Raw genomic sequence first — 26,092 nt, 5'->3', positions numbered from 1 at the left:
AATAATTTAAAATATCCGACCTAACACAAATGCTGAGCTTTTCAGAATAGATTCAGCCCATAAACTAACACACAGAGTAGAGTAGGTATCCTTAAGAGTAGGTACTCAGGCTACAACACCTGAGATTCCTCCGCAAAAGCAAAGAACATGCAAGACCACGCTTATTCTCAGGAGTGTGGGCAGAGGGAAGGATATAATCACCCAGAGGACACGGTATTGAGCTGGCATTCGTTAGGGGTAATAGGTACCGTTCAGTTCAGATTCCAGAGAGAAGTTTCCTAAGTAACTTGAAAAATGAAAAAGTATATACATGTGGCTGGGGGCAGGCGGACAGTGCTAAGATCTGTCCCAAGGGCTCTGCCAGGCTCTATCTGCATAAGGCTGAGGAACAGAAGTCCTGTGAGTCTTAATGTGGAGTCTGTGCAAGCTGGCACAACCAACCCTGAGGGTTGAGGGGGAAGGGGGAATTTTCAAAGGAGGAATTTTCTGCAAATAGAACTTTGGACCAGGGGCCTCCCGGCTTCTCCTTTTCCCACCCTTCCCCATCTCCTGTTCTCAAACAACCGCCTCACTAGTTAGTTGCTCAGAGGAACTAGTTAGATGTTCCTTCCCATTTTCAGACTGATCATTCAAACTCAAATCTCAAACGTTCTTCTTCACCTCTTCCCACACAACCCGAAGGATTTGTAAGTCTAGGAAACCAAAGAATAGTTTCATCAATAAATCAATTTATTTAAAAGAATATGTTACAATTAATTACACTAAGTGACATTACCAAACAATTTTAGAGTGGTTAGCTCTAGAACAAGGAATGAAAGAAACACTGTTAGCCATTATGTGTCTGTGTATTTTCTCTTCACATTTCTTAAATCACAAATAAAAAATACAAGATACTGCAGTGAAAATACAATTAGAGTTTCTCTCAAATAAATTAAAAGTGTGCATGGTCTGGGGAAAACTGAAGCCCTGCTCACTGGCTTACAAAGGGGGATGTGATATAAAACTGGTGTCCAAGTTTAGCAGTTAGTTGGCCAGTGCCTCCACCCACATCATCCCCTCTTCAATTCTGTTCTTCCCCAGAGCCTTAAGCTTCCCACACACCCTAGATTACTGCTGAGGAGTGAGCTGACACCATCCTGTATGAGTGAGGCCCGGCATGATGTGCTCAGGTTTAGGGCAAGAGGAGGGCAGGAGGTGAAACCGGAAGATGGGGAACTAAAGATGCACACCCACTGCCTCTGCTCTCTGAGTTTTCAACCACATCACCCTCCCTCCAAAAGGAAGCTATTGTGATACAGTGACTCTGGAAGGAACCTAGCGGTATGTTGGGGTGCAAAAGACCAAATGGTTTCTACCGCTGAATCAATCTAGCCAGAGAACATGAAGCAGAGAAGGGAGGGCACAGTTGTCCCTCTAGGTCTGGAGACTTCGGGTCATCCAGGATGCAGTCCCCTTTAAGAAAACTGCCTTCAAGAGCCAGGCCCCTAAGCTGGCAAATTCTGAAATGAAAGAGAGAGGTATCACCTCCTGTTAGAGCCCTATGCTGCCGCTCCAAGCATTGGGTTTGGAGATATAAGAGGGAATAACCCGTAGCTACTGGCCTGGGTAACTAAAGGATGAAACTGGATGGGCCAGGCACGGGGATGCTGAACATTTATCTAATTCCTCCCTGAGAGGTGTCCAGGCCTAGGAGCTGCCCCGAGCACTCGCCTGTGCTGAACTTAGACCTAGGGCAAGGGGAGGGCAGAAGAATGGAGAGTAAACTAAAAATATAAAGAGCAGAAAACCCAAAGCATGGCCCAAGGGAACCCTTTCTGCAGGGGTAGGTTTCTCAGGGCCTGCATTTTCTCCTGATCCATAAAAACTCTGAGTTTTATCAAAGAGGATAGAAACTCTCTGTTGGGAAGGGAGGACAACAAGAGACCAGGGAGATCCTGCTGGCTCTGCTGGGGCAAAGCAGGGGGAAAGGGGAGCCTCTCTATTTCCCAGAGACAAACTGCAAAAAAAGACTGAGCAGAAGCCTCCTTGGGCAGAACCCTGGACTGAGAAAGGTGGTAGGGATTCGAGAAAGGAAGTGCAGAGCAAGGGGGAAAGGGTATCACACTAACACTGCTTCGTGCAAAGAAGAGCTTGACCCGATGGAGCTGTACAGCCACAGCGACCTCTGCCTCCATTGCAGGACGCCGCTGTGGGTGGGAGAGAAGAAGGCGCTGTCCTCCAGGGCTTCCCTGCTTTCCCCTTCTCACTGTAGCTGGGGCTTTGTTAGTGGTACAGCCTTAAGCAGGGGCTAAACAGGCTAACTACCTACAGGGCCCTCACCCAATCTCCAAGCACTAAGTGAGCGCCAGGTTAGAACGACACAGGTGCAGCATCTATGCATGCTGAAGGCATCCCCGCTACTCTCACATCACAGGTCAGCATCTGGGCTTCCCACGGACTCCCGGATTTGTTCATTCCTCTCCCACTCTGAAGGAATAGGGGCAAACTGCTATTTTTAAAGTTTGAACAAAGCTGGTGCCAAAAGCCTCTTCAGCATCTTGGAGTGGGCAATCAACATACCTTCTTTCCAGGGTCCTTTGGCTCATTATTAAATTCATTTAAGCCAGAAGAAGTTAATCCTGTGCCAAAGCCTCCAAATCAGGGATCACTCTCTGCCATTTTAAACATTCAGCTTTCTTACACTTTGCACTCTGTGATTCCACCTGGGTTTGGAGAAGGTGAGGAAAGATAGGATGTCCTATATGATCCCACACCCCCTGGGGCAAGCGCCTGCCAAGATAACAGAGTGAGAGAGAAAGCAAAGTGGCCTCACAACAATCTGCAAAAACAAGTTACAAAAACAGAAACTTCAAATCACCCCAACACTGCTCAGTGGAGTTGACTACCACCAACTATGGCTGCCTCCCAGTCAGACAAAGCAAAAGATGCCATTCTGTGGAGGCTTCTGTTTAGAAGGTAGAGAAGGAAAAAAGTAAAGGCGGCTCAAAAATGTTTCAGGTGCATTAGAGCCTGACTGCATCCGAGCGCCCAATGCAGCACCTTCGGAGGCTGGGGGTCGAGAATGTTGCTCTACCCCAGTCAGCCCTGGCCCCAGACCCTGGGATGTAGCTCTCAGGTCTCAAAAGGTCTAACTGCAAGATCAGATGAGGAGCTCTTTGAGGGACAAAAAGATTTTCCTTCCGGTTCCTTTTAATTCAAAGCTGAGATCCAACCCAAACCCACCGTATTACTACTGCTCCTTCCTGGGTCCCCGGCTGGCTTGGACGGGGTACGGTTTGCCCGGCACGGGCCACTGACCCTTCCAAGTTTCCCCACGGCCTTGGGGATGCTGTCAGATCCTTCCCCAACATGGGTGTTTAAGGAAGTCACAGAGAATGTAATAGTTATGGGTGGTTATTGGTCAGCAATGGACTAGGGGAAAGCTTATATTCTTAGGGACTTTCTTCTTTCCTTCCCCCTACTTAGGTCCAATCTTTGTGCCTAAAGGTATCAGCTTTAACTCTGGCCCCGAGTACCATCCCTGCTTCAGAAAGAGCAGAGAAACGGGAAATCATGACCACTAAGTGTTTCAGGTGCCTGTGGCGTCAACCTCCTGAGCCCGCCCTCCCCTTCATTCTAGGCCTGTTGAGGGAAAGCATACAGGCGGCCCTCGGGAAGCAGGAAGATGTGGAATGTGGCTAAAAGCCATGAGTGGAAGAGACAGAGATGGACCAGGAAAGTTGTCTTGGAATCAAGAGAGACCACACCAAGTCTTTAGACTCTGGCTGCAGATCTGCAGCCTTGCTGCCCTTGAGAAACACACCTCTTTCTCCTCCCCAGCAGCCTCTTGGAAGATAAAGAAACTATGCTCCTTGCTCCTCAGACTCTATGGCAACCCATGATCCAGAATCTTCATTCAATACAAAAAAGGGGGGAAAAACCCAAGCAGGTTGTAAACTTTTCGAGTCCTTCATGAGGAGAGGTATTTTTCCCTGTAAATTTTTTTTTTCCTTTTTAAAGTTTGTTTCAAAATAAAGAGAGCAAGAGAGAAGTCATGAATTCTAGTGAAAGGTGTGTAAAAACACAAGCTAAAAAAGGTACTGCCATCAATATGAAATTTAAAAAGAAATATATATATGTATATACGTGCAGCTAATTTGTGTATATATAATTTTTACATACATACATATATATGCCTGAACAGTGCAAATGGATGGAGTTCATAGTTCCAGTTCTAAAAATATAGTACAAGGAGAGTCTGTTGGTATGAGGCCCAGGTGAAAAGACAAAGATACCTTTGGCGAGTTGGTTGGGCTTATTTCTTTTCCTGTCTTAACTCAGGTGACTCCTGGTGCTGACCCATCTGTTGTTCTCTACCAGCTCAATTCCAGAGATATGAAATTCAGAGGGATTATTAATAATATTTAGTTTAGGGCTTTTGAATATAATGACTTTTTTCCTTTTTCTCTTCTTTCGTGTTAATGGTTACTCTGTCTGACATGGGAGACGAAAGGGATAAGAGGATGAGGGTGAAGAGAAGGGAAGAGGGTAACGAAAGGCTAGGTGGCCACATCCCTCTGCTGTGACCTCGCCATCTGGAAAATGTTCTGAAAGGAAAAAAAGAAAAGAGTTACTGGGAAGCCTTAGGTGTCCTCATCTCCTCCCATCTAGAGACAACCCCTCACACAGAAAATGTATGACTGGATGGATGACTTGATCTGACTGGCCTCTTCACTTGATATAACTTTCCATCAAGAATCATAGCCTTTTAGAGTTGGAAGGGACCTAGGATATTAACCATCTGGTTCAGCCTTCCTGTCTCACAGATGAGGAAAGATGAGAAAACTGAGATCCAGGGAGGCTGATTTGTCCAAGATCACAGAGAGAAAAAAAGCTGGGAGAGAATCCAGATCTGATTCCCAGAGCCCAATGTTCTTTCTACTATACCAAGAATATAAATTTTCTTATTCCTGACTTTACCCTCTGAACCTTGAAAACATCTTCTTTGAGAGTAAGTAGCTAATTATTCTGAATGTTTTAAATTCTGTTCCAGCACTGGCATATACAGACAGCAGGAAAGCAGCAGCAAAAACCTTCTCATGCACACACACTCTTGGTTAGCCTAGACAGACTCTTTCACGTCTCACCCAGTCAGAACGGCTAAAACTGAGGACAGCTGCCCTTCTGGGTCAGGAAGAACATGGAGGGAGACTGACAAAAAACAAGCAGAGGAGGCTGCATGAAGTCATGAGAGATGGAATAGCCTGTAGCCAATGGCCAATCTCTAGACAATGGAAGGAGGGCTTTTTGGCACAGTCCGTTTAGCGTCCAAGGCTAATAACCCCTCTGGAAGAATATCCTGGCTCACGTGGGATAACCAGTCTCTAACTACTACTCCTAGACAGATGGAGATGAGGGTCCCAGGTATTTGGCCACAGGACTATACATTTTAAACAAACAAACAAACAAAGATGAAAAGGTCAATTCAAGATTGTTTAGAATTACCTCTTTTCTCCACTTGAGCTCGCAGAACACCCTCTCGAAGCATTCATGCATGTAATTGAACTGAAAAAAAAACAGAGCAACACTCACTGGCTTCTCAAGACCAGGCACCAGAGGACCATGCCTTTGAACTCCTGCCCAGAGTCACCTTCCAAACTTGCTCAGCCTAGAGAAAAACCTTAACAAGCTCCATAAAACCCAGGCCTGGCTCATCTGCTATTCTCTGGCTCCTTCTAGTGGTAAGTCAAGTGGGATATGAAACTGCCAATCCTACTCAGGCCTAAAGGAAAGACAGGAAGAACCTGGGGCTCTAGGATTCAAACAGGTTCAGATCTCAAAACAACTGCTCTACAGCTCTCTCCATTTACGCATTTAGCTTAAGGAGAACTTTAAGCCCAATCTACTTTCCCCGTGCATGCTTCCCCAACTACCACTCACATATGGTGTGAAGATTTTAACCCATCGAGGCTTCTTCTCTCCTCGAGCATACTCAAAACAGAAGGCCATTCCTTCTTCATCTGTATCCCATCGTTGCATCTCATCCCATTCAAATGCTATTACCTGGTTCTAAACAACCAAGAACAAGAGCATAAGTTTGAGAATGCTGGGGAGCTTAGGTAAGATGGTTCTGAACCAGACAGCCGAAAAGAAATCAGTAGAGATCTCTACATCATTTCAGGGAAAAGACTGTGACAGAAGAATAAAAGTCAGTGTAAGCAGCCAGTGAAGGTGAGGAGCAGTGTGGATCCAGAGCCTATTTACCCCAGTCAAAACAGTTTTGATATCATTTCCCCCACAAGGAGGAACGGAAACATAGCAAGTGAGTATCAAAGTATTCCCGGTGTTCCTGGACCATGCTCCCTGACTTCCCAGCTACATGCTAAATGAACTCTCACCTCCAGTTGTCCTTCTTCAGTGCAGGCATGCAGTTTAAAGTGCGTGATGCTGATGGCTGTGATAACATGCCCCTTTCTCCTGGAGTCGCAGGCACAGTGGGGGAAGATGATTTCATTGTAGCCCTCACAAGTCCTTAGCATGTTGAGGTACTAGAGAAAAAAGGAAAGAGAAACAGTGTTACTATAGAACTACACCATCATCAGGAGCTGCTGAGATGGCACACAAAAGAACCAAGAGAAACCTCGCAACCTGAAGACCTTGCCTCTGGTCTCACATCCATTGCCAAGCTGGGACAGGACTCCTAGATGATCCTTTATCCTTCTAACTTCCAACTCCATACTTCCAACCCTGCTCTCTTTCTCTACTTATATATAAATGAAGCCAGAAGAGATACTGCAACCAAGAGCCCTAGGACTAGAGGGAACTCACAATGCCATTTAGTCCAGCCCTCTATTTTCACTGTACCTAAGGGATGGAATCAAATCTATCCTTATAATTAAGGTAAGAGAGCTAATGTTTCTCATCTCTTCTCCAATCAAAAGTTAGAATGATCTCAGTGATGAGGATTAAGCTATCCCAAATCTCATATTCATAAAAAGTTTAAGCTAAAGGAAACTTTAAGAGTTAGTCATTTTACAGAAACTCAGAATAATAATGAGACTTGCTTAATGTCACAGGTAATAGTAAGTGGCACAACCAGGATTAGAAGCCACGTTTAATTTTGAGGCCTCTGATCCTTTCTCTATTACCAACTAGTCCCATTTAGCCCCACTGGGTCTCCAGCATATATGTCTCCTTAAAAAGCATCTAGACCACAAACAAGTGACATATGTGACCCTCACAGGTACAATGCTCCAAGACTGATCCAGAGAGGTCTCTGAACTCTTTGTCCCTTCTCCTCTACAGTTAAGGCTGGCCTCTCTCTTACTTAACTCACTATGTTGAGTTGAGAGGGGAGAGAGTAAACGAGAATGAATGGGAAGGAGAGTAGAAGAGAAACAGGGAAAAGATGATAAGGAAAAAAGAAGACGCATGGACTCTGACCTGGTTTCCTCAGTGACTGCCTAGGAAACAAGCAAATAGTCTCAAGTCTGTGTGACACCCCCATCTGCATGTCACACAGGAAGAACAAGGCATAGCGGTGATGTGCGCAGAGAGTTAGAGAGAAGACAAAGGTATAGCACCCTAGCTGATTTCAACTAGATGGGTACGGAGGTTAGAATACACTGGAGAGCTGCCTTCCGCCTCACCAAGAGAAAAGAAGAGACAGGCACAAAAAGGACCCTAGGCAACCTATGGCTCTGGTACCAAGGAATGGCACCTAAGACTGTCTCTACTGCCACCAGGGACTGTCTGGGAAGACCTAAGGGCCCAGGGGGGGGAAAAAATTACACCACAGGCTCCCTTCCCTACTTTGTATTTACTTCTGCTTAGGTAAAATAATAGCACGTTTAAAGGTGAAAACTTATAAATGGGTAGCAAGAACACAGACACAGGGTCAATCAGAAGTGCCAAAATACTTCATTTGCATCATTTTTCTTCTCTGTCTCCCTCCATTACCCCATCCATCCCCCTTTACCATCATCCATCCTGAATCAGTGATAAACTGCTTACGCCTTCTACTGGCACTATGAACAAAAATAAATCTCTGGCTACTATCTGTACTTTGGTAAATATGACAGGCAGTGGATGATATAGGAAAGAACTCTTCTGGGGTTACAACAAGCAGCAAACAGCACAGAGTAGTGATCAAGAGCCTGGGCCCAGAACGCCCCAGGCTTGAATCCTGGACCCATAGCTTCCTAACTGTAACCTTGGGCAAGTTATTTGAACGCTAGCAAATTATTAAATCCTAGGAGCCTTAGTTTCCTCTTCCATAAAAAGGGAAATAATAATAGCATCTATACCATACAGTTATTTGTGACCTTGAAAAGTATCTAGCATAGTACTTAGTACATAATTAGGTATTCAATACACGACAGCTTTAAAAAATAATTTTAAAGGCTCCACTAAGGTAAGGTGTCATTGGGGAAATTTAAGGTTTTCCCGAGATTATCAGGTCAGGTAGTATTTCTCAGTTTTAAGTGGGCAATCTCTACATTCCTCGATTTGCAGAAAACATAGAGAAGAAATATTTAAAATTTTACATACATCCAAATTTCCGAAGGAAAGCTAATTTTTGTTTTCAAACATATTTACATAAGGGCGTAGCTATGTACTTCAAACAAAAAATTATCCTGTCTATTCTCCTTTCATATTAAATTCTGAGTAGCTAAATATGTATCCTAAATTACCTTCCTTGATTTGCATACCACTTAGATGATGGTGCACATCAGGCAAGAGAAGAGGACAGGTATGGCATGGGACATTTTATAAATGTTCAGCAAGATAGGTAAATACTGAAATAGGATGGTTATTAAAGCAGAGACACAGTACTTAACAGAGCAAAACACTTTAGGTGAGGGGATGGAGGTCCATTCTGGAGAACTCTCTGTTCTCCCAAACAACATGCCAAGGGTCAAACCAGATCTAAAATTGAAATAAAGGCCTGAGAGGAAACTTGGAAGCAAATTCTCCCAAATTCCAAGGGTAGTGTTTCTCAAGCACCTAAAGTTGCAGACTCACTAGGGTGCTTCTGTAAAAATCTTCACAAATATTTCTAGATCCTACCCCTAGAGATTCTGGTTTAGTAAATGTGAGGTGGGGTCCAGAAATCTGCATTTTGAGCAGGCTTGACAAGTGATTCCCATGTAACTGGGCTGGCAACTACACTTTGAGAAACACTGACTTCCACATATACTGCCTTGTGTGAAATCATTAAAAATTATGTTGACAAACACAAACACAAAAACTTTTTTTTAAAATAAATTTATTTTATTTATTTATGGCTGTGTTGGGTCTTTGTTGCTGCGTGCGGGCTTTCTCTACTTGCGGCGAGTGGAGGCTACTCTTCGTTGCAGTGCGCGGGCTTCTCATTGCAGTGGCTTCTCTTGTTGTGGAGCACGGGCTCTAGGCGTGAGGCTTCAGTAGTTGTGGCACATGGGCTCAGCAGTTGTAGCTCACAGGCTCAGTAGTTGTGACGCACAGGCTTATTTGCTCCGCGGCATGTGGGATCTTCCTGGACCAGGGCTCGAACCCACGTCCCCTGCATAGGCAGGTGGATTCTTAACCACTGTGCCACCAGGGAACCCCAAACCCAGAAACTTCTTATTTGTCAGTTCAACAATGGCAAGACATAAGTTACACACGTTCACTGTTTGTGTGAGAGTTAAAAAAAAAAGAGAGAGAGGGACTTCCCTGGTGGTGCAGTTGTTATGAATCCGCCTGCCAATGCAGGGGACACAGGTTCAAGCTCTGGTCCAGGAAGATCCCACATGCCACAGAGCAACTAAGCCTGTGTGCAACAGCTACTGAGCCTGTGCTCTAGAGCCTGCAAGCTACAACTACGGAGACCACGAGCCACAACTACTGAAGCCTGCGCGCCCAGAGCCCGTGCTCCGCCACAAGAGAAGCCACTGCAATGAGAAGCTCGTGCACTGCAACGAAGAGTATCCCCTGCTTGCTGCAACTAGAGAAAGCCCACGTGCAGCAACAAAGACCCAACACAGCCAAAAATAAGATAAATAAATAAGTATTAAAGGCTTTAAAAAAAAGAGAGAGAGAAAAAAGAAAAAACAAGTCTTATGTACACTATATTCTCAACCATCTAAATTTGAGATTCAATCTAACTTTGCAAACAGGTAAAAAACAAAAACATTTTGATCACACTGGGTATTACAAACTATGGCAAAGGTATGAGCTGTCCTCTGTATTTGGAGAGCAAGGGAACTTACACAAAGCTTATTTATCTGTTAACTTTGGAGTATTTTGTCAAGATTCAACTTGAGAGCTAGCAACCTGAACATCCCCAATTTACAGAAAAGAAACTGAAAGTGACAAGTTTGTGAATTGCTGAAGGTCTCACAGTGATCTGGCAACTAATCGTAGTGATCTGGCCTAATCTCAGGCCTATCAACTGTGCTAAGTTGTTATCATAATGGTATCAAGACCTACGGGCTCTGAAGGGTCCACCTGAGGTGGTAGTTTCAATGTATTGACCATGACCATTGACTAGGCCAATGTCTTTGAACACTGATATCTGAATAAAACCCAAACTTTTGTCAGCGGGTAGGTCTTTAAAATAGGACTGCAGTATTATAGGGCCGGTACACACTTGTACACTGGCACTAGGTTTTCAAGAGAAGCATATTTTATACTCAGTTCAGATGACCCACGGGGAAACCTGTCAATGTACTAACTGCACTTGTGTTCTTAACTGAGGATTACAAGATACAAACTTGAGTCTAAAAAATAATTTCATAATAGATTACGATGCTTGTTAAACTCAGATTTTCTATATTTTGCCACAGAACAACCCAAACCTATTTATTTCCTAGCACTTTGCACTGTGCCTGGCACACACTTGGTGCTCAACAAATATTTTTTGTTAAATGTATAAATGGAAGCTAGTGTGTTTAGAGTGCTATATGTGCAAAGAAACAATATGTATTCCATATTCAGAAGGCCTTATGAAATTACTTTGATTCTGTTGGCTTTGACAAAGGCAAAGAACTATTGCAGAGGTGGACAGCCCTTTTCAGTAGAAGATGCAGATGTGTTGGTCAGAATCATGCATTAATATATAGAAGACAATACCATTATCTTAAAGAAGAGGTGGAAGTTGAGTTTTAAAATCCTGTCTCCCACATAGCAAAATTCCCTTAACCAAAATTCTGCCAAGACTTTATTCTATTTTTTAAAAAACATTTTTATTTATTTTCAAATATTTATTTATTTATTTATTTATTTGGCTGCACCGCAGCACGCGGGATCTTCGTTGCCATGTGTGGGATCTTTTTAGTTGAGGCTCTTAGCTGTGGCATGTGGGATCTAGTTCCCTGACCAGGGACTGAACCCAGGCCCCCTGCATTGGGAGCGTGGAGTCTTAACCACTGGAACACCAGGGAAGTCCCAAAAGTTAATTCTATTTAAAAGACTTTCGTGCTGTCTATTTCAACCTGTTGGTATGCAGAACATTGGTGGATGGTTCCCTTTTTGTCATATGAGTGATAAAATAACTATTCCACCTAGATATAAGACTATGGGCTAAGTTCAGTGGCTAAATTGTTTCCATTCTTATTCCAATACAATTAATTAATTTTAAAAAAATAAAATAAAATAATTTATTTATTTTTGGCTGTGTTGGGTGTTCGTTGCAGTGCGCGGGTTTCTCATTGCGGTGGCTTCTCTTGTTGCCGAGCACAGGTTCTAGGCACACAGGCTTCAGTAGTTGTGGCACACAGGCTCTAGAGCACAGGCTCAGCAGTTGTGGTACACGGGCTTAGCTGCTCCGTGGCATGTGGTATATTCCTGGACCAGGGCTCGAACCCATGTCCCCTGCATTGGCAGGCAGATTTTTAACCACTGTGCCACCAGGGAAGTCCCAATACAATTAATTTAGATGGATCAACATTCCCTCCTAAGAACTGCTAAGAAAGTACAAAAGGAATTCAAGTGGCCTATCAGAATTATTACCAATGCAATTACTGCCTTGTGTAAAAACTGTACGAAAACTATTATGAAAAACTGTAACTGGAAAATTTTCAACTATCTGAATTGGCCAAGAAAGAAGTTTTAAGATGATATGAGTGGAAGTTTTCATAAGTGTTCTTTACAAATTTTATTTTTGACAATTTTCATCCCTCTATTTATGGCAGATACCAATTCAAAACTAATTTTGAAATATTCCAAGAATATCATAGGTAGCCCTCTCCAACAGAACTTTCTGTGATGATGAAAATGTTCCATATCTGGGCTGTCCAGTACAGTAGCTACTAGCCACATGTGACTACTCAACACCTGAAATGTGCTAATGCATCGGAAGAACTGGATTTGAAATTTTATTTAAGTTAAATGAATTTAAAATTAAATTCAAATAGCCACATGAGGCTAGCAGCTAGGGAATCAAACAGCACCGCTCTAGGATATCATACTAACCAAAAGCACTACTGAGCGTAAATGTTTAAGCAAATGTGCAGATGCGAGTTGTGAAAACAAATGATTTTGTGATTGCTAAATCACAACTAAAATAATTTCTAATGTTAAACATCCAAATATTAATTCTTACAGAATCTTATTTTTATCATATTAAATGTTTTGCACATCTAATTTTAGGACTTTTTATTATCAAAAAGAATACTCTTTGGTTATTATTAATAATAAAGTTATATACCTATATATACCACAGTAAGCTTTCTGTGTGCTAAATGGAGGAACACAATGGACTTTATATCAAGGTCTGTATCTCTCTCCTTCTTTTTAAATCAGTTAAGCCACTGACCAGGTTGTAAACATCTTTCAAAAATGACTAGAATAGGTTTAAGAGATAAGAAGGGGCATTTTCAAAAAGCACATGAAAAGATGCTTAACATCACTAATCATTAGAGAAATGCAAATCAAAACTACAATGAGGTATCACCTCACACCAGTCAGAATGGCCATCATCAAAAAGTCTACAAATAACAAATGCTGGAGAGGGTGTGGAGAAAAGGGAACCCTCTTACACTCTTGGTGGAAATGTAAGCTGATGCAGCCACTGTGGAAAACAGTATGGCGGTTCCTCATAAAACTAAAAATAGAACTACCATATGACCCAGCAATCCCACTCCTGGGCATGTATCTAGACAAAACCGTAATTCAAAAAGATATATGTGGGCTTCCCTGGTGGTGCAGTGGTTAAGAATCCACCTGCCAATGCAGGGGACATGGGTTAGAGCCCTGATCTGGGAAGATCCCACAGGCAGCGGAGCAACTAAGCCCATGTGCCACAGCTACTGAACCTGTGCTCTAGAGCCCGCGAGCCACAACTACTGAGCTGGCGTGCCACAACTACTGAAGCCCGTGCCCCTAGAGCCTGTGCTCAGCAACAAGAGAAGCCACCACAATGAGAAGCCCACGCACCTCAATGAAGAGTAGCCCCCACTCGCCACAACTAGAGAAAGCCCGCGCACAGCAACAGAGACCCAACACAGCCAAAAATGAAAATAAATAAAATAATTTATTTAAAAAAATATGCACCCCTATGTTCAAAGCAGCACTATTCACAATAGCCAAGACATGGAAACAACCTAAATGTCCACCAACAGATGAATGGATAAAGATGTGGTACATATATACAATGGAATACTACTCAGTGCTATAAAAAAGAACAAAATAATGCCATTTGCAGAAACATGGATGCAACTAGAGATTATCATACTAAGTGAAGTCAGAAGGAGAAAGACAAATACCATATGATATCACTTATATGTGGAATCTAAAATATGACACAAATGAACCTATCTATGAAACAGAAACACAGACACAGAGACCAGACTGGGGGTTGCCAAGGGGGAGGAGGTTGAAGGAAAAATGGAGTGGGAGGTTGGTGTTAGCAGATGTAAGCTTTTATATACAGAATGGATGAACAACAAGGTCCTACTGTACAGCACAGAGAACTATATTCAATATCCTATGATAAACCATAATGAAAAAGAATATTAAAATGAAGAGTGTGTGTGTGTGTATATATATATATATATATATATATATATATATGGCTGAATCACTTTGCTGTGCAGCAGAAATTAACACAACATTGTAAATCAACTATACTTCAATTAAAAATATATTGAAAAATAAAATCTATAAACAATAAAAGCTGGAGAGGGTATGGAGAAAAGGGAACCCTCCTGCACTGTTGGTGGGAATGTAAATTGGTACAACCACTATGGAGAACAGTATGGAGGTTCCTTAGAAAACTAAAAATAAAGCTACCATATGACCCAGCAATCCCACTCCTGGGCATATATCCGGAGAAAACCATAATTCAAAAAGATACATGGACCCCAATGTTCACTGCAGCACTATTTACAATAGCCAGGACACGGAAGCAACTTAAATGTCCATCGACAGATGAATGGATAAAGAAGATGTGGCACATATATACAATGGAATATTACTCAGCCATAAAAAGGAACAAAATTGAGTTATTTGTAATGAGGTGGATGGACCTAGAGTCTGTCATAAAGAGTGAAGTAAGTCAGAAAAAGAAAAACAAATACTGTATGCTAACACACGTATATGGAATCTAAAAAAACGGTACTGATGAACCTAGTGGCAAGGCAGGAATAAAGATGCAAACATAGAGAACGAACTTGAGGACACGGGAGGGAAGAGGAAGCTGGGACGAAGTAAGAGAGTAGCATTGACATATATACACTACTAAATGTAAAATGGATGGCTAGTGGCAAGCTGCTGCAGAGCACAGGGAGATTAGCTCAATGCTTTGTGACAACCTAGAGGGGTGGGATAGGGAGGGTAGGAGGGAGGCTCAACAAGGAGGCGATATGGGGATATATGTATACATATAGCTGATTCACTTTGTTGTACAGCAGAAACTAACACAACATTGTAAAGCAATTATATTCCAATAAAGATGTAAAAAAAATAAGGAAATTAATAATTGTTGGACTTTAGTTAATATATAACAAGTGTACCATATTAAGTAAGATAGGAACGCTGTACTATCTCCTTAGTTTTTTCCGTAATATGAAACTGCTATAAATTCTGTCAATAAAAAAGTAAAAAAAACAAAAAACAAAAAAAACCTAAAAATAGAACTACCATATGATACAGCAATCCCACTCCTGGGCATGTATCTGGAGGAAACCAAAATTCAGAAAGATACATGCACCCCAATGTTTACTGCAGCACTATTCACAATAGCCAAGACATGGAAACAACTAAATGTCCATCAACAGAGGAATGGATAAAGAAGATGTGGTACATATATACAATGGAATATTACTCAGCCATAAAAAAGAATGAAATAATGCCATTTGCAGCAACATGGATGGACCTAGAGATTATCATACTAAATGAACGAAGTCAGAAGGCAAAAGACAAATACCATATGATATCACTCATATGTGAAATCTAAAAAATAATACAAATGAATGTATATACAAAACAGAAACTGACTCACAGATTTCGAAAACAAACTTGTGGTTACCAAAGGGGAACGGTGGGGGGGGAGGGATAAATTAGGAGGTTTGGGATTAACATATACACACTATATGTATTAAATTAGGAGGTTTGGGATTAACATATACACACTATATGTATTAAATTAGGAGGTTTGGGATTAACATATACACACTAACATATACACTCTATATTTTACTATATGTAAAATAGGGATAAATAGATAATCAACAAGGACGTACTGTATAGCACAGGGAACTCTACTCAATATTCTGTAATAACCTATATGGGAAAAGAATCTGAAAAAGAATGGATATATGTATAACTGAGTCACTTTGCTGTATATCTGAAACTAACACAACTTTGTAAATCAACTATACTCCAATATAAAATTAAATTAAATTAAAAGAAGAGATAAGAAGGGGCATTTTATAAAGAGATTATGGGGACATAAACCTACCATGACCATTTTCCTTTGTTCATACAGCTTCTGTAATTGGTAGGATTTTTCCTCTGCTTTGATGTAACCTTTTTTCACATCATCAACAGCCTGTCACCAAAACAAGGCAGGGAAGAAAGAAATGTAAAAATTAGTATCAAGTACATTCTTGATAAAAATAGACATAGACTCATTTTCACAATAACTCTTATCCATCTGGTTATCACCAGTGAACTCTGGCATACGGGTATATTTACTGGAATAAGTAGCATTTAATGAGTGTCTGGTATGTGCTCAAGGATTGTTCTAGGCACGTGAGGGATCTGGTTTCTCCTGTTAAGAGATCTAAATTCTGGTTAATTTATACATGAGAAAGAATTACAGAAAACAGCAAGATAGTATACAATACTGTATTAAAGATAACAGTGAAGTAGCAAAAAATGAGTGACATAAATAGTAAGTGATACATGCAGCCAGAACAGGAGAGCTTATTGCTAACCGTAGTTATCAAGGAAGTCTCGGTTGGACCCCAAAGGAGAGGCTGAATAGAAGAAACTACAAGCTAAAGTCAGGAAACAGGAATGGGTTTGACCTTAAATACATTCAGGAGACAGACTTGCCTGATTTGAATAAAGGGTACATGTTAGGGGACAATGAAAAATAATTCTGAATGGGTAGGTTAATAGGGTATGAAGGATCCTAAAGAGCAGGCACAGGAATTTAAACTTAAGGAGAGTAGAGAGCTAAAATAAATAATAAAAAAATTGTTGCTGTTACTGTTGTTTTTTTAAGAAAGACTGATCTGTATATGACTGCCCAAATGATTTAAGCCAAGGAGAGAATGAAACAAGGGAGATCAACGATGTTGTGGTACTTTAAGCATGAAATGAAACAAGACCTTTATCTAGGGTGGTAACAACTGGAAGAGAGGAAGTGATAAATCTGAAACCATGAACCGAAAAACTTTCAGAGAGGACTTGATACAGGCATGAAGGTACCCAGATATAATATTCTAATATGCTAATTCTAAACTATTCCTGGTTCAGCCAGGAATGTATGAAACATACATCCCCTTTCCAACCTTACTCTACTCCTCCTCCACTCCAAGAAAAACTTAAAAAATCTAATGGAAGGGAAAACTGATCTTTGGGAGGAAAAAAAGAAAAAGAACGAATAGAACCATTTGTTCAGGGCATTCAGGATCTAACCTCAGTGAGTTACTGAAAGGACAACTCTATACAGCCACCAGGCAGGGGCCCACTTGAATCTTTATCAGAAAACTGCTGATTTCCTTAAGGTAGAAATCATTCCCCATAGTCTTTTAAGGGAAAATATTTGCATAACAGAATGAATTCAGGACTGAAGTTACGAGACTAGTTCAAATTCTAGCTGTCACCTACCAATATGCACTTGAGTAAGTCACTTAAACCCTCTCAGTCTGTAAAACAGGAATAACACTCATCTTGTAGGTGGACAACAAAATGAGATAAAAGATGTTAATAGTTTTGTAAAGTATATATAAATATATATAAATAGTTACTATCATTTATATTAGCATCATTTAGCTGTTCAATTCCTCTAAGAACCACACAAGGATATTAATATCCTGCCTGGGACTGCCTAATGGAAAGATTATGCCAGTGTCTCCCCAGTCCTAGCCGTATAAGCAAGGATTCACTTAGTCAGAGAGGATTATATTCACAGAGGCAATGCTCAATAAGAACTGCCACCAATGTCCTGAAGAACCTGAACATTATGTTGTTTATCACCAAAAGACTCAGCTGCTCCAGGTAAAATTTAAACCAGTTACTGAAAAGCTGGGAGAGAAGTAAAGAGGGAAAACAAACAAATAAATACTGGTTTATCTATTCAGTTTCCCCAATACCTAGAACTGTGTCTGACTAGTAATAGCACTTAAATATTGATGAATGTTTCCCCAGGGCAGACGTGGGTCATCTACCCAGAGTGAATATCTACTCCAGCAGCTCTAAGTGACCTATTTTCACATGGGGCAGTAAAAATGTTCTCTCCTCACTCATTTCTAATCAAGATTATACTGCTTGACTAGCCCTGAGTGAAAAACATAAATATTACCACTAGATTCCTTTTTCCCTTAATTAAAATTTTTTCATTAAAGTAAAAGACATACATAATTTTTTAAATGTGTATTACTAAGAGGTGCCTAATAAAAATAAGTCTCCTGGGCTTCCCTGGTGGCGCAGTGGTTGAGAGTCTGCCTGCCGATGCAGGGGACACGGGTTTGTGCCCCGGTCCGGGAAGATCCCACATGCCGCAGAGCGGCTGGGCCCGTGAGCCATGGCCACTTAGCCTGCGTGTCCGGAGCCTGTGCTCCGCAACGGGAGAGGCCACAACAGTGAGAGGCCCACATACTGCAAAAAAAAAAAAAAAAAAAAAAAGTCTCCTGATTCCACAGCCTCATTACACAGATACTTTAAGGCACTGTAAACAGTTTTTTGTGATATTCCTTTCATAATTCTAAATGTCATGCTTATGCTGCTAATTCCTAACATATCAATTTTAGACAATGTTGACTTGCTGTTAAAAATAATAAGTTTTAGGGACTTCCCTGGAGGTCCAGTGGTTGAGAATCCATGCTTCCACTGCAGAGGGCATGGATTCGATCTCTAGTCAGGGAACTAGGATCCCACAGGCCACGCAGTGTGGCCAAAAAAAATAATAATAAAATAAATAAATAATAATAAGTTTTAGCTTTCTTATGCCACTCTACACTCTCACTTCTTCCTTCAACACCTCAATAAAAATTAAATCAATAATCAGTATTGATTATTGTAATCTATACATTATTGTAAGCATGTAAACACTGTTCACAACTAAATCATGTACTGGACCAGGGCTTCCTCTCTTGTACATTTTTTTTTTCCTCTTAGGTTAACTGCCTGTTTGTTTGTAACCTTCCACATGCCTCTCACCAATTCTTCCACGATAACCAAACACCAAAGTCATGTTGATTCATTCAAACATTCATTTTCTAAAAACTGTTGACTGTTCTCATCTGTTGTGTCTCATCCTCTTCTCTTTGCAGGCTTATGCCTCTTAAAATCCATTAATGTTACTTTAGTGAGCTTTCAGGAAGAAGTAGTTTAAAAGTATGTTTAGTCTGCCAGGCTTAGCCAGAAATTAAATATATCCTACTATGGATTTTGACCTTATCAATTTTTTAAGGAAAAGGCACATTACTATCATTATTATCCAGTATTTCATCAATTCTAAGGTGCACATTTTTTCACATTTTATTGTTCCTAAAATTGGGATGCATCTTATAATCAACGTGTGTTGTTTAATTGGTAGCTTTTTTCTCTTGGCAGTGCTTAAAATACTAGTGCCTCTTACAACTGATGGCATCTTAAAATTGAAGAGATGCATGAGATATTCCCAACATCAACATATGATACAAAAAAATAACTAAAATTAAGTGAGGGAAAAAATTTAGTATTATTTTCCAAAAGGCACAATTGTTTACCTAGTCAATCAAAAAAATCATTTGAGCTGTTGTGCACTGCTGGGAATGTAAAATGGTACAGCTGCTATGGAAAACAGTGTGGCGATTTCCTCAAAAAATTAAAAATAGAATTACCATATGATCCAGCAATCCCAATTCTGGGTATATTAAAAGCAGAAGTTTGAAGAGATATTTACATAACCATGTTCATGACAGCATTATTCATAACAGCCAAGAGGTGGAAGCAACCTAAATGTCCATCCACAGATGAATAAACAAAATGTGATATACATGTACAATGGAATATAATTATTTGGCCTTAATAAGGAAGGAAATCCTGTCATATGCTACAACATGAAAAATCCTTAAGGACATTATGCTAAATGAAATAAGCAAGTCACAAAAAGAAAAATAATGTATGATTCTACTTACATGAGATACCTAAAGTAGTCAAATTCACAGAGTGTAGAATGGTAGTTGCCAGAGGTAGGGGAGGGGGAAATGAGTTGTTTAATGGGTAGAGAGTTTTAGTTTTGCAAGATGAAAAATTTCTGGAGCTCCACTGACAATAATGTTAATATATTTAACACTACTGAACTGTACATTTTAAAATGGTTAAGGGGGTAAAAAAAACTCATTAAATTATAAATTTTAAATATGTACAGTTTATTGTGTGTCAATTATACCTCAATAAACCTGTTTAAAAAATTGTTTGAAGAAACAGAAGAGTTCAGAAAAGTTGTTGCATATGAGATACTGCTACAAAAATAACAGCTTTTCTTTCTATATACCTAAATATTTTATTTTTGCTTTACAGTTTTATAATTCCAAAAGTAATTTCACAAGCTCTGCTTTGTTTAAATTTTGATACTGATGAAAAAAATGTGAGGTACTACTATTACCCTTTAATAGATCAGAAAACACATCTCAGCAAAGCTATGTTAAGGATTTACCCAATGGAGAGCTTGTACTTGAACCAGATATTCTGACTCCTGGTAAATAATTATTCCATTCCAACAATATAAAGAAAAAATATCCCATTCATAATTGTAATAAAAATATAAAATACTTGGGAATAACTTAAAGGGGCGTATGTGAAATATAAAACGACAGAACTTTATTTGGGGAAACAAAAGATGAGATGAATAAAACAGAAACATCACACATTTAGTTGGGAATACCACATTTAATAAAAATGGTGACTCTTCTTCAGTTAAACTATAAAGTTAACAAAACCACAATTAGAATTGTAATGGGACACTTTATAAAGTGTTATGAAATGGGTTAATCATTTTCAAAATAATTTTAAAACAAAATGTTTAAAAGAAAGTAAAAAGTAAGGATAGTATTCTCTATATGGCTCTGCTAAATTCATTATTTACAGTCATAGCAGTATAAACACTGAATATTAATCTAACAAATATTGTAATTTGACTATAGTAAGACGATAGGACAGATGAAAAGGTGCAAATATGTAGTGGAGTGGGGGAGGAAATGGAGCTAAAGTCCCATCTTCTATAGCAGGTAATTAAGCAACATTGCTTGAATCAGAAACATCAAGTAGGAGTAATATAATCAAGTTATAATAGAGGTATGGAAGTAAATATAAAATGAAATAGATATCCCATGTTCTTGGATTGGAAGAATTAATATTGTTAAAAAGGCCATACTACCCAAAGCTATCCACAGATTTAATGTGATCCCTATCAAATTACCCATGACATTTTTCACAGAACTAGAATAAATAATCCTAAAATTTATATGGAACCATAAAAGACCCAGAATTGCCAAAGCAATCCAAAAGGAAAAACGACAAAGCTGGAGGCATAATCTTCCCAGACTTTGGACAATACTACAAAGCTACAGTAATCAAAACAGTGTGGTACTGGCACAAAAACAGATATATGGATCAATGGAACAGAATAGAGAGCCCAGAAATAAACCCACACACCTATGGTCACCTAATCTTTGAAAAGGAAGCAAGAATATACAGTGAAGAAAAGACAGTCTCTTTAGCAAGTGGTGTTGGGATAGCTGGACAGCCATGTGCAAATCAATGAAGTTAGAACACTCCCTTATGCCATGCACAAAAATAAACTCAAAATGGTTTAAAGACTTAAATATAAGACATGACACCATAAAACTCCTAGAAGAGAACATAGTCAAAACATTCTCAGACATAAATTGTAGCAATGTGTTCTTAGGTCAGTCTCCCCAAAGCAATAGAAATAAAAGCAAAAATAAACAAATGGGAGCTAATCAAACTTTCAAGCTTTTGCACAGCAAAGGGAGCCATAAACAAAACAAAAAGACAACCTACATACTGGGAGAAAATGTCTACAAATCATGCTACTGACAAGGGCTTTATTTCCAAAATATACAAGCAGCTCATACAACTCAATAACAAAAAAATAAACAACCCAATCAAAAAATGGGCAGAAGACTTAAACAGCCATTTCTCCAAAGAAGACATACAGATGGCCAATAGGCACATGGAAAGATGCTTAACATCGCTAATTATTAGAGAAATGTAAATCAAAACTACAATAAGATACCACTTAACACCAATCAGAATGGCCATCGTTAAAAAAATCTACAAATAACCAATGCTGGAGAGGGTGTGGAGAAAAGGGAACCCTCCTATACCTGTTTGTGGGAATGTAAGTTGGGGTAGCCACTATGGAAAACAGTATGGAGGTTCCTCAGAAAACTAAAAATAGAATTACCATATGACCCAGCAATCCCACTCTCGGGCATACATCTGCAGAAAACTCTAATTTAAAAAGATACATGCACCCCAATGTTCATAGCGGCACTATTTACAATAGCCAAGTCATGGAAGCAACCTAAATGTCCGTGGACAGATGAATGGATAAAGAAGATGTGGTATGTGTGTGTGTATACACATACTCTCTCTCTCACACACACACACAATGGAATATTACTCAACCATAAAAAAGAATGAAACAATGCCACTTGCAGCAACATGGATGGAGCTAGAGATTATCATACCAAGTGAAGTCAGAGAAAGACAAATATCATATGATTATCATTTATATGTGGAATGTAAAATATGACACAAATGAACTTCTTTACAAAACAGAAACAGACTGACAGACATAAAAAACAAACTTCATGGTTACCAAAGGGGAAACGGGCTGGGGGAGGGATAAATTAAGAGTTTAGGATTAGTAGATACACACTACTATATATAAAATAGATAACCAACAAGGACCTACTATATAGCACAGGGAACTATATTCAATATCTTGTAATAAACCATAATGGAAAAGTCTATGAAAAAGAATATATATGTATAACTGAATCACTCTGCTGTACACCAGAAACTAACACATTATAAATAAACTATACTTCAATAAAAATTTTTTAAAAAGATGAAATAAAACAAACAACAAAAAACAAGCTAAAAGAGGTGAAAGTGGTTGCCTATGAGAGGAAAATAAGTGGGAATAACTAATATTTTTCATAATAACCTGTGTAGAACTATTTGATACTTTAAGCTCTATGTATGTATAATTTTGATGAAAAATTTTTTGAAAAACAACATAGCCCCATAATGTTCATTTGTTATTATTTTAAAAAATAATAATAAATACATTTTGAACTCCAGGATATCCCCTTCTTAAACTTTTTTTTTTTAATGGCTTTATTTATTTATTTTTGGCTGCATTGGCTCTTCATTGCTGTGCATGGGCTTTTTCTAGTTGCAGTGAGTGGGGGCTACTCTTCATTGCGGTGTGAGGGCTTCTCATCACGATGGCTTCTCTTGTTGCAGAGCACAGGCTCTAGGCATGTGGGCTTCAGTAGTTGTGTCATGCAGGCTCAGTACTCGTGGCTTGTGGGCTCTAGAGCACAGGCTCAGTAGTTGTGGCGCACAGGCTTAAGCTGCTCCGCAGCATGTGGGATCTTCCTGGACCAGGGCTTGGACCCGTGTCCCCTGCACTGGCAGGCGGATTCTTAACCAGTGCACCACCAGGGAAGTCCCCCCACCTTCTTAAACTTATCTTTTGTCAAAATGGGACAGAACATTTTACAAATTTAACTAAGATCCAGGAGGCAAAACAGCTTACTCAAGGATTCACACTGTATTGGCAAATGACCACTACATACAAACAGAAAAAGAAATCAGGCCTTTCCAGGGAGATCAATTCACCCACCTGATGAAAGAAGTAGGTAACAGCAAGGTCATTGTCATTTAAGAGGATTTCTTCTTCTGTCGTAAAAAGCCACTTTCGAATGGTTAGGCAGGTGCCTGGCACAGCTGATGTGTAATTCTGGACGTAGAGTTTATGAGGAAATTCATTAGGTGCCAGCTTACGTACTAAAGAGAAGACAAAGCAAAGAAAGCTAGAGTGAGAAGATATACAAGGCAGTTCCCTAGTATGAACTGTGTAAAGCAGACAAGAATGGAGGTTATCATTAACCAGCACATCAGCTTAGTTCCATCCAGGAGCTCTGCCTTGGGACCACAAAATATCAGTTTGTCTAGCCAAATCTACGCTTTCTAATATGACTGGCCAACTGAGCCTCAAGCTAACTGAAATCTATCACCTGAATGACATGCCTTTCAGTTAACATGCTGACTCTGCAGACGTCACCTACTCCAAAGTCAGTTAAAATATCTGATCCATAATTGAGTTAAGTTACAGCAATGTCCACTGAACATCTTTAAAGCAAGCCTCCCCTCTTACCCAGTTATGGTGCATTCAGAGTCTCTCATGTGGCAGTTCTCAATGAACAGCTTTTATCATTAAGAGCTGAAAGGTTCTCCACATCCCCCCACACACCACAGTGAAAAGTGACTTCTGGGTAGCCTTACTTCCTCTTCCTAACAATGCTCAAGCAGGATAAAACACTACCACTTTTAATTTCTATATTGTTTTTCTTTAAAAAGGCGGAGTTTTCTTCTCTTGATGTTTACTTGGCTTTATAACAGAGCAAAAGACAGATTTAATATTTCCCATTTTATTTGTTAACTAAAGCTTAGAGAAGAAGGTAAGATTAGAATCCAAGTGCCCTGGGTCCTTAGCAATCCTTTGTAATATTTACATCTGCCTAGTTAGACTGTAGAGAGTCAGAAAGACAATAAACAATTGGGAGATAGCTGCTTTAGGGGGAATCAAAGTTGATCTACCTTGACCTGGGATGGCAAGGTGACTCAAATCTACCAAACTCTCTCCCTTTCCGGGATGAGGAAGTTCTGATCAGTCAATATTATCTGTTGTTTCTGGCCTTAGCCCTGTACATATATGATGTGGAAAAGACCCATAAACCATAGGAAATCTGTCATTTAAAGCAAGCCTTCCAACTTCCTCCCCTTTGTGGTCTCAGTGCAACCATCCCTAGCTTTTATAAAAGAATATATAAGAGAAAATCTCTGTCACCGTGCAATAAAACTTCCTAGGAAGAGGATATCTGTTTACGCAAACTTAAACACTGGGTGGGCCAAAAAGTTCGTTTGGTCTTTTCCATAAAATGGCTCCAGTAGCGCTTAGTTGTCTTTAACTTCATTTGAAACAGATTGTATTGTGACAGCTATCATATCAGCATGCATTTAAAAAAACTTATCAAAACTGGTGAATTTTTGTGTAGCCATTTTAATATTGAAGATGGAAGAAAAAAGCAACATCTTCGGCATATTATGCTTTATTATTTCAAGAAAGGTAAAAACGCAACTGAAACGCAAAAAAAAGATTTGTGCAATGTATGGAGAGGGTGCTGTTACTGATCAAACGTGTCAAAAGTGGTTTGCAGGACTTCTCTGGTGGAGTGGTGGTTAAGAATCTGCCTGCCAGGGCTTCCCCAGTGGCGCAGTGGTTGAGAGTCTGCCTGCCGATGCAGGGGACGTGGGTTCGTGCCCCAGTCCGGGAAGATCCCACATGCCGCGGAGCGGCTGGGCCCATGAGCCATGGCCGCTGAGCCTGCGCATCTGGAGCCTGTGCTCCGCAACGGGAGAGGCCACAAAAATGAGAGGCCCAATTAGCTAAAAAAAAAAAAAAAAAAGAAGAATCCGCCTGCCAATGCAGGGGACACGGGTTCGAGCCCTGGTCCAGGAAGATCCCACATGCTGCGGAGTAACTGAGCCCATGCACCACAACTACTGAGCCTGCACTCTAGAGCCCAAGAGCCACAACTACTGAAGCCCGCCTGCCTAGAGCTTGTGCTCTGCAACGAAAGCCACCGCAATGAGAAGCCCGCGCACTGCAACGCAGAGTAGCCCCCACTTGCCACAACTAGAGAAAGCCCGCGTGCAGCAACGAAGACCCAACGCAGCCCAAAATAAATAAACTAATTAATTAATTTTTTTAAAAAAGCAAAGGCTTTTTTAATCAACATATTTCTTTCTAACTCCTGAAAACAAAAAGCTATCTTAAAAATCTACAAAAACCATAAAGTACGCTAAAACAAGCTGTGGCTAAGTAGAAAATCCCCTCTTTTTAAGGCTGTTTCATTGGAATATATTAATTTTGAACTCTGATTTTTAAAAATCTCATGGAAGTATCTGCTTCAGTGCTGGGTGTAAGTAACTGATACTGACAACAGAGGAAAAAGGGGTGATCAGGTCTAGACTTAGTGGGATTATGCTTAATGGGATCTGTCCTGTCTGCTTGTTAGAAACAGTCCCAATTAGTGCGATGGCCCCTTGTCTTCAAGATCTTCTTCTCTAGGCAAACAGTTTCAACCTGACAGCTTTTGGGAGCTTCAGTTTC

The 26,092-nt window shown here is 40.1% G+C and overlaps 1 protein-coding gene across 1 annotated transcript in view; it reads right to left on the bottom strand.

Moving 5' to 3' along the window:
• Positions 1 to 728: 728 nt before the first annotated feature.
• SNX27 (sorting nexin 27) overlaps positions 729 to 26,092 on the bottom strand; it is an 83,026-nt gene continuing 57,662 nt past the window's right edge. Inside the window, exons 7-12 of the mRNA XM_060090543.1 lie at positions 23,540 to 23,703; positions 15,902 to 15,991; positions 6,378 to 6,527; positions 5,920 to 6,048; positions 5,485 to 5,544; positions 729 to 4,586 (exon numbers count right to left, since the gene is read on the bottom strand). Of these exons, the coding sequence (XP_059946526.1) occupies positions 4,539 to 4,586; positions 5,485 to 5,544; positions 5,920 to 6,048; positions 6,378 to 6,527; positions 15,902 to 15,991; positions 23,540 to 23,703 (641 nt within the window). The 3' untranslated portion in view covers positions 729 to 4,538. The remainder of the gene's footprint in view (positions 4,587 to 5,484; positions 5,545 to 5,919; positions 6,049 to 6,377; positions 6,528 to 15,901; positions 15,992 to 23,539; positions 23,704 to 26,092) is intronic.

The sequence above is a fragment of the Mesoplodon densirostris genome, chromosome 2 (assembly GCF_025265405.1).
Source record: "Mesoplodon densirostris isolate mMesDen1 chromosome 2, mMesDen1 primary haplotype, whole genome shotgun sequence".
Lineage (NCBI taxonomy): Eukaryota > Metazoa > Chordata > Mammalia > Artiodactyla > Ziphiidae > Mesoplodon > Mesoplodon densirostris.
Note: the sequence above shows the minus strand (reverse complement) of the source record. Positions and strands in the feature narration are given on the sequence as shown.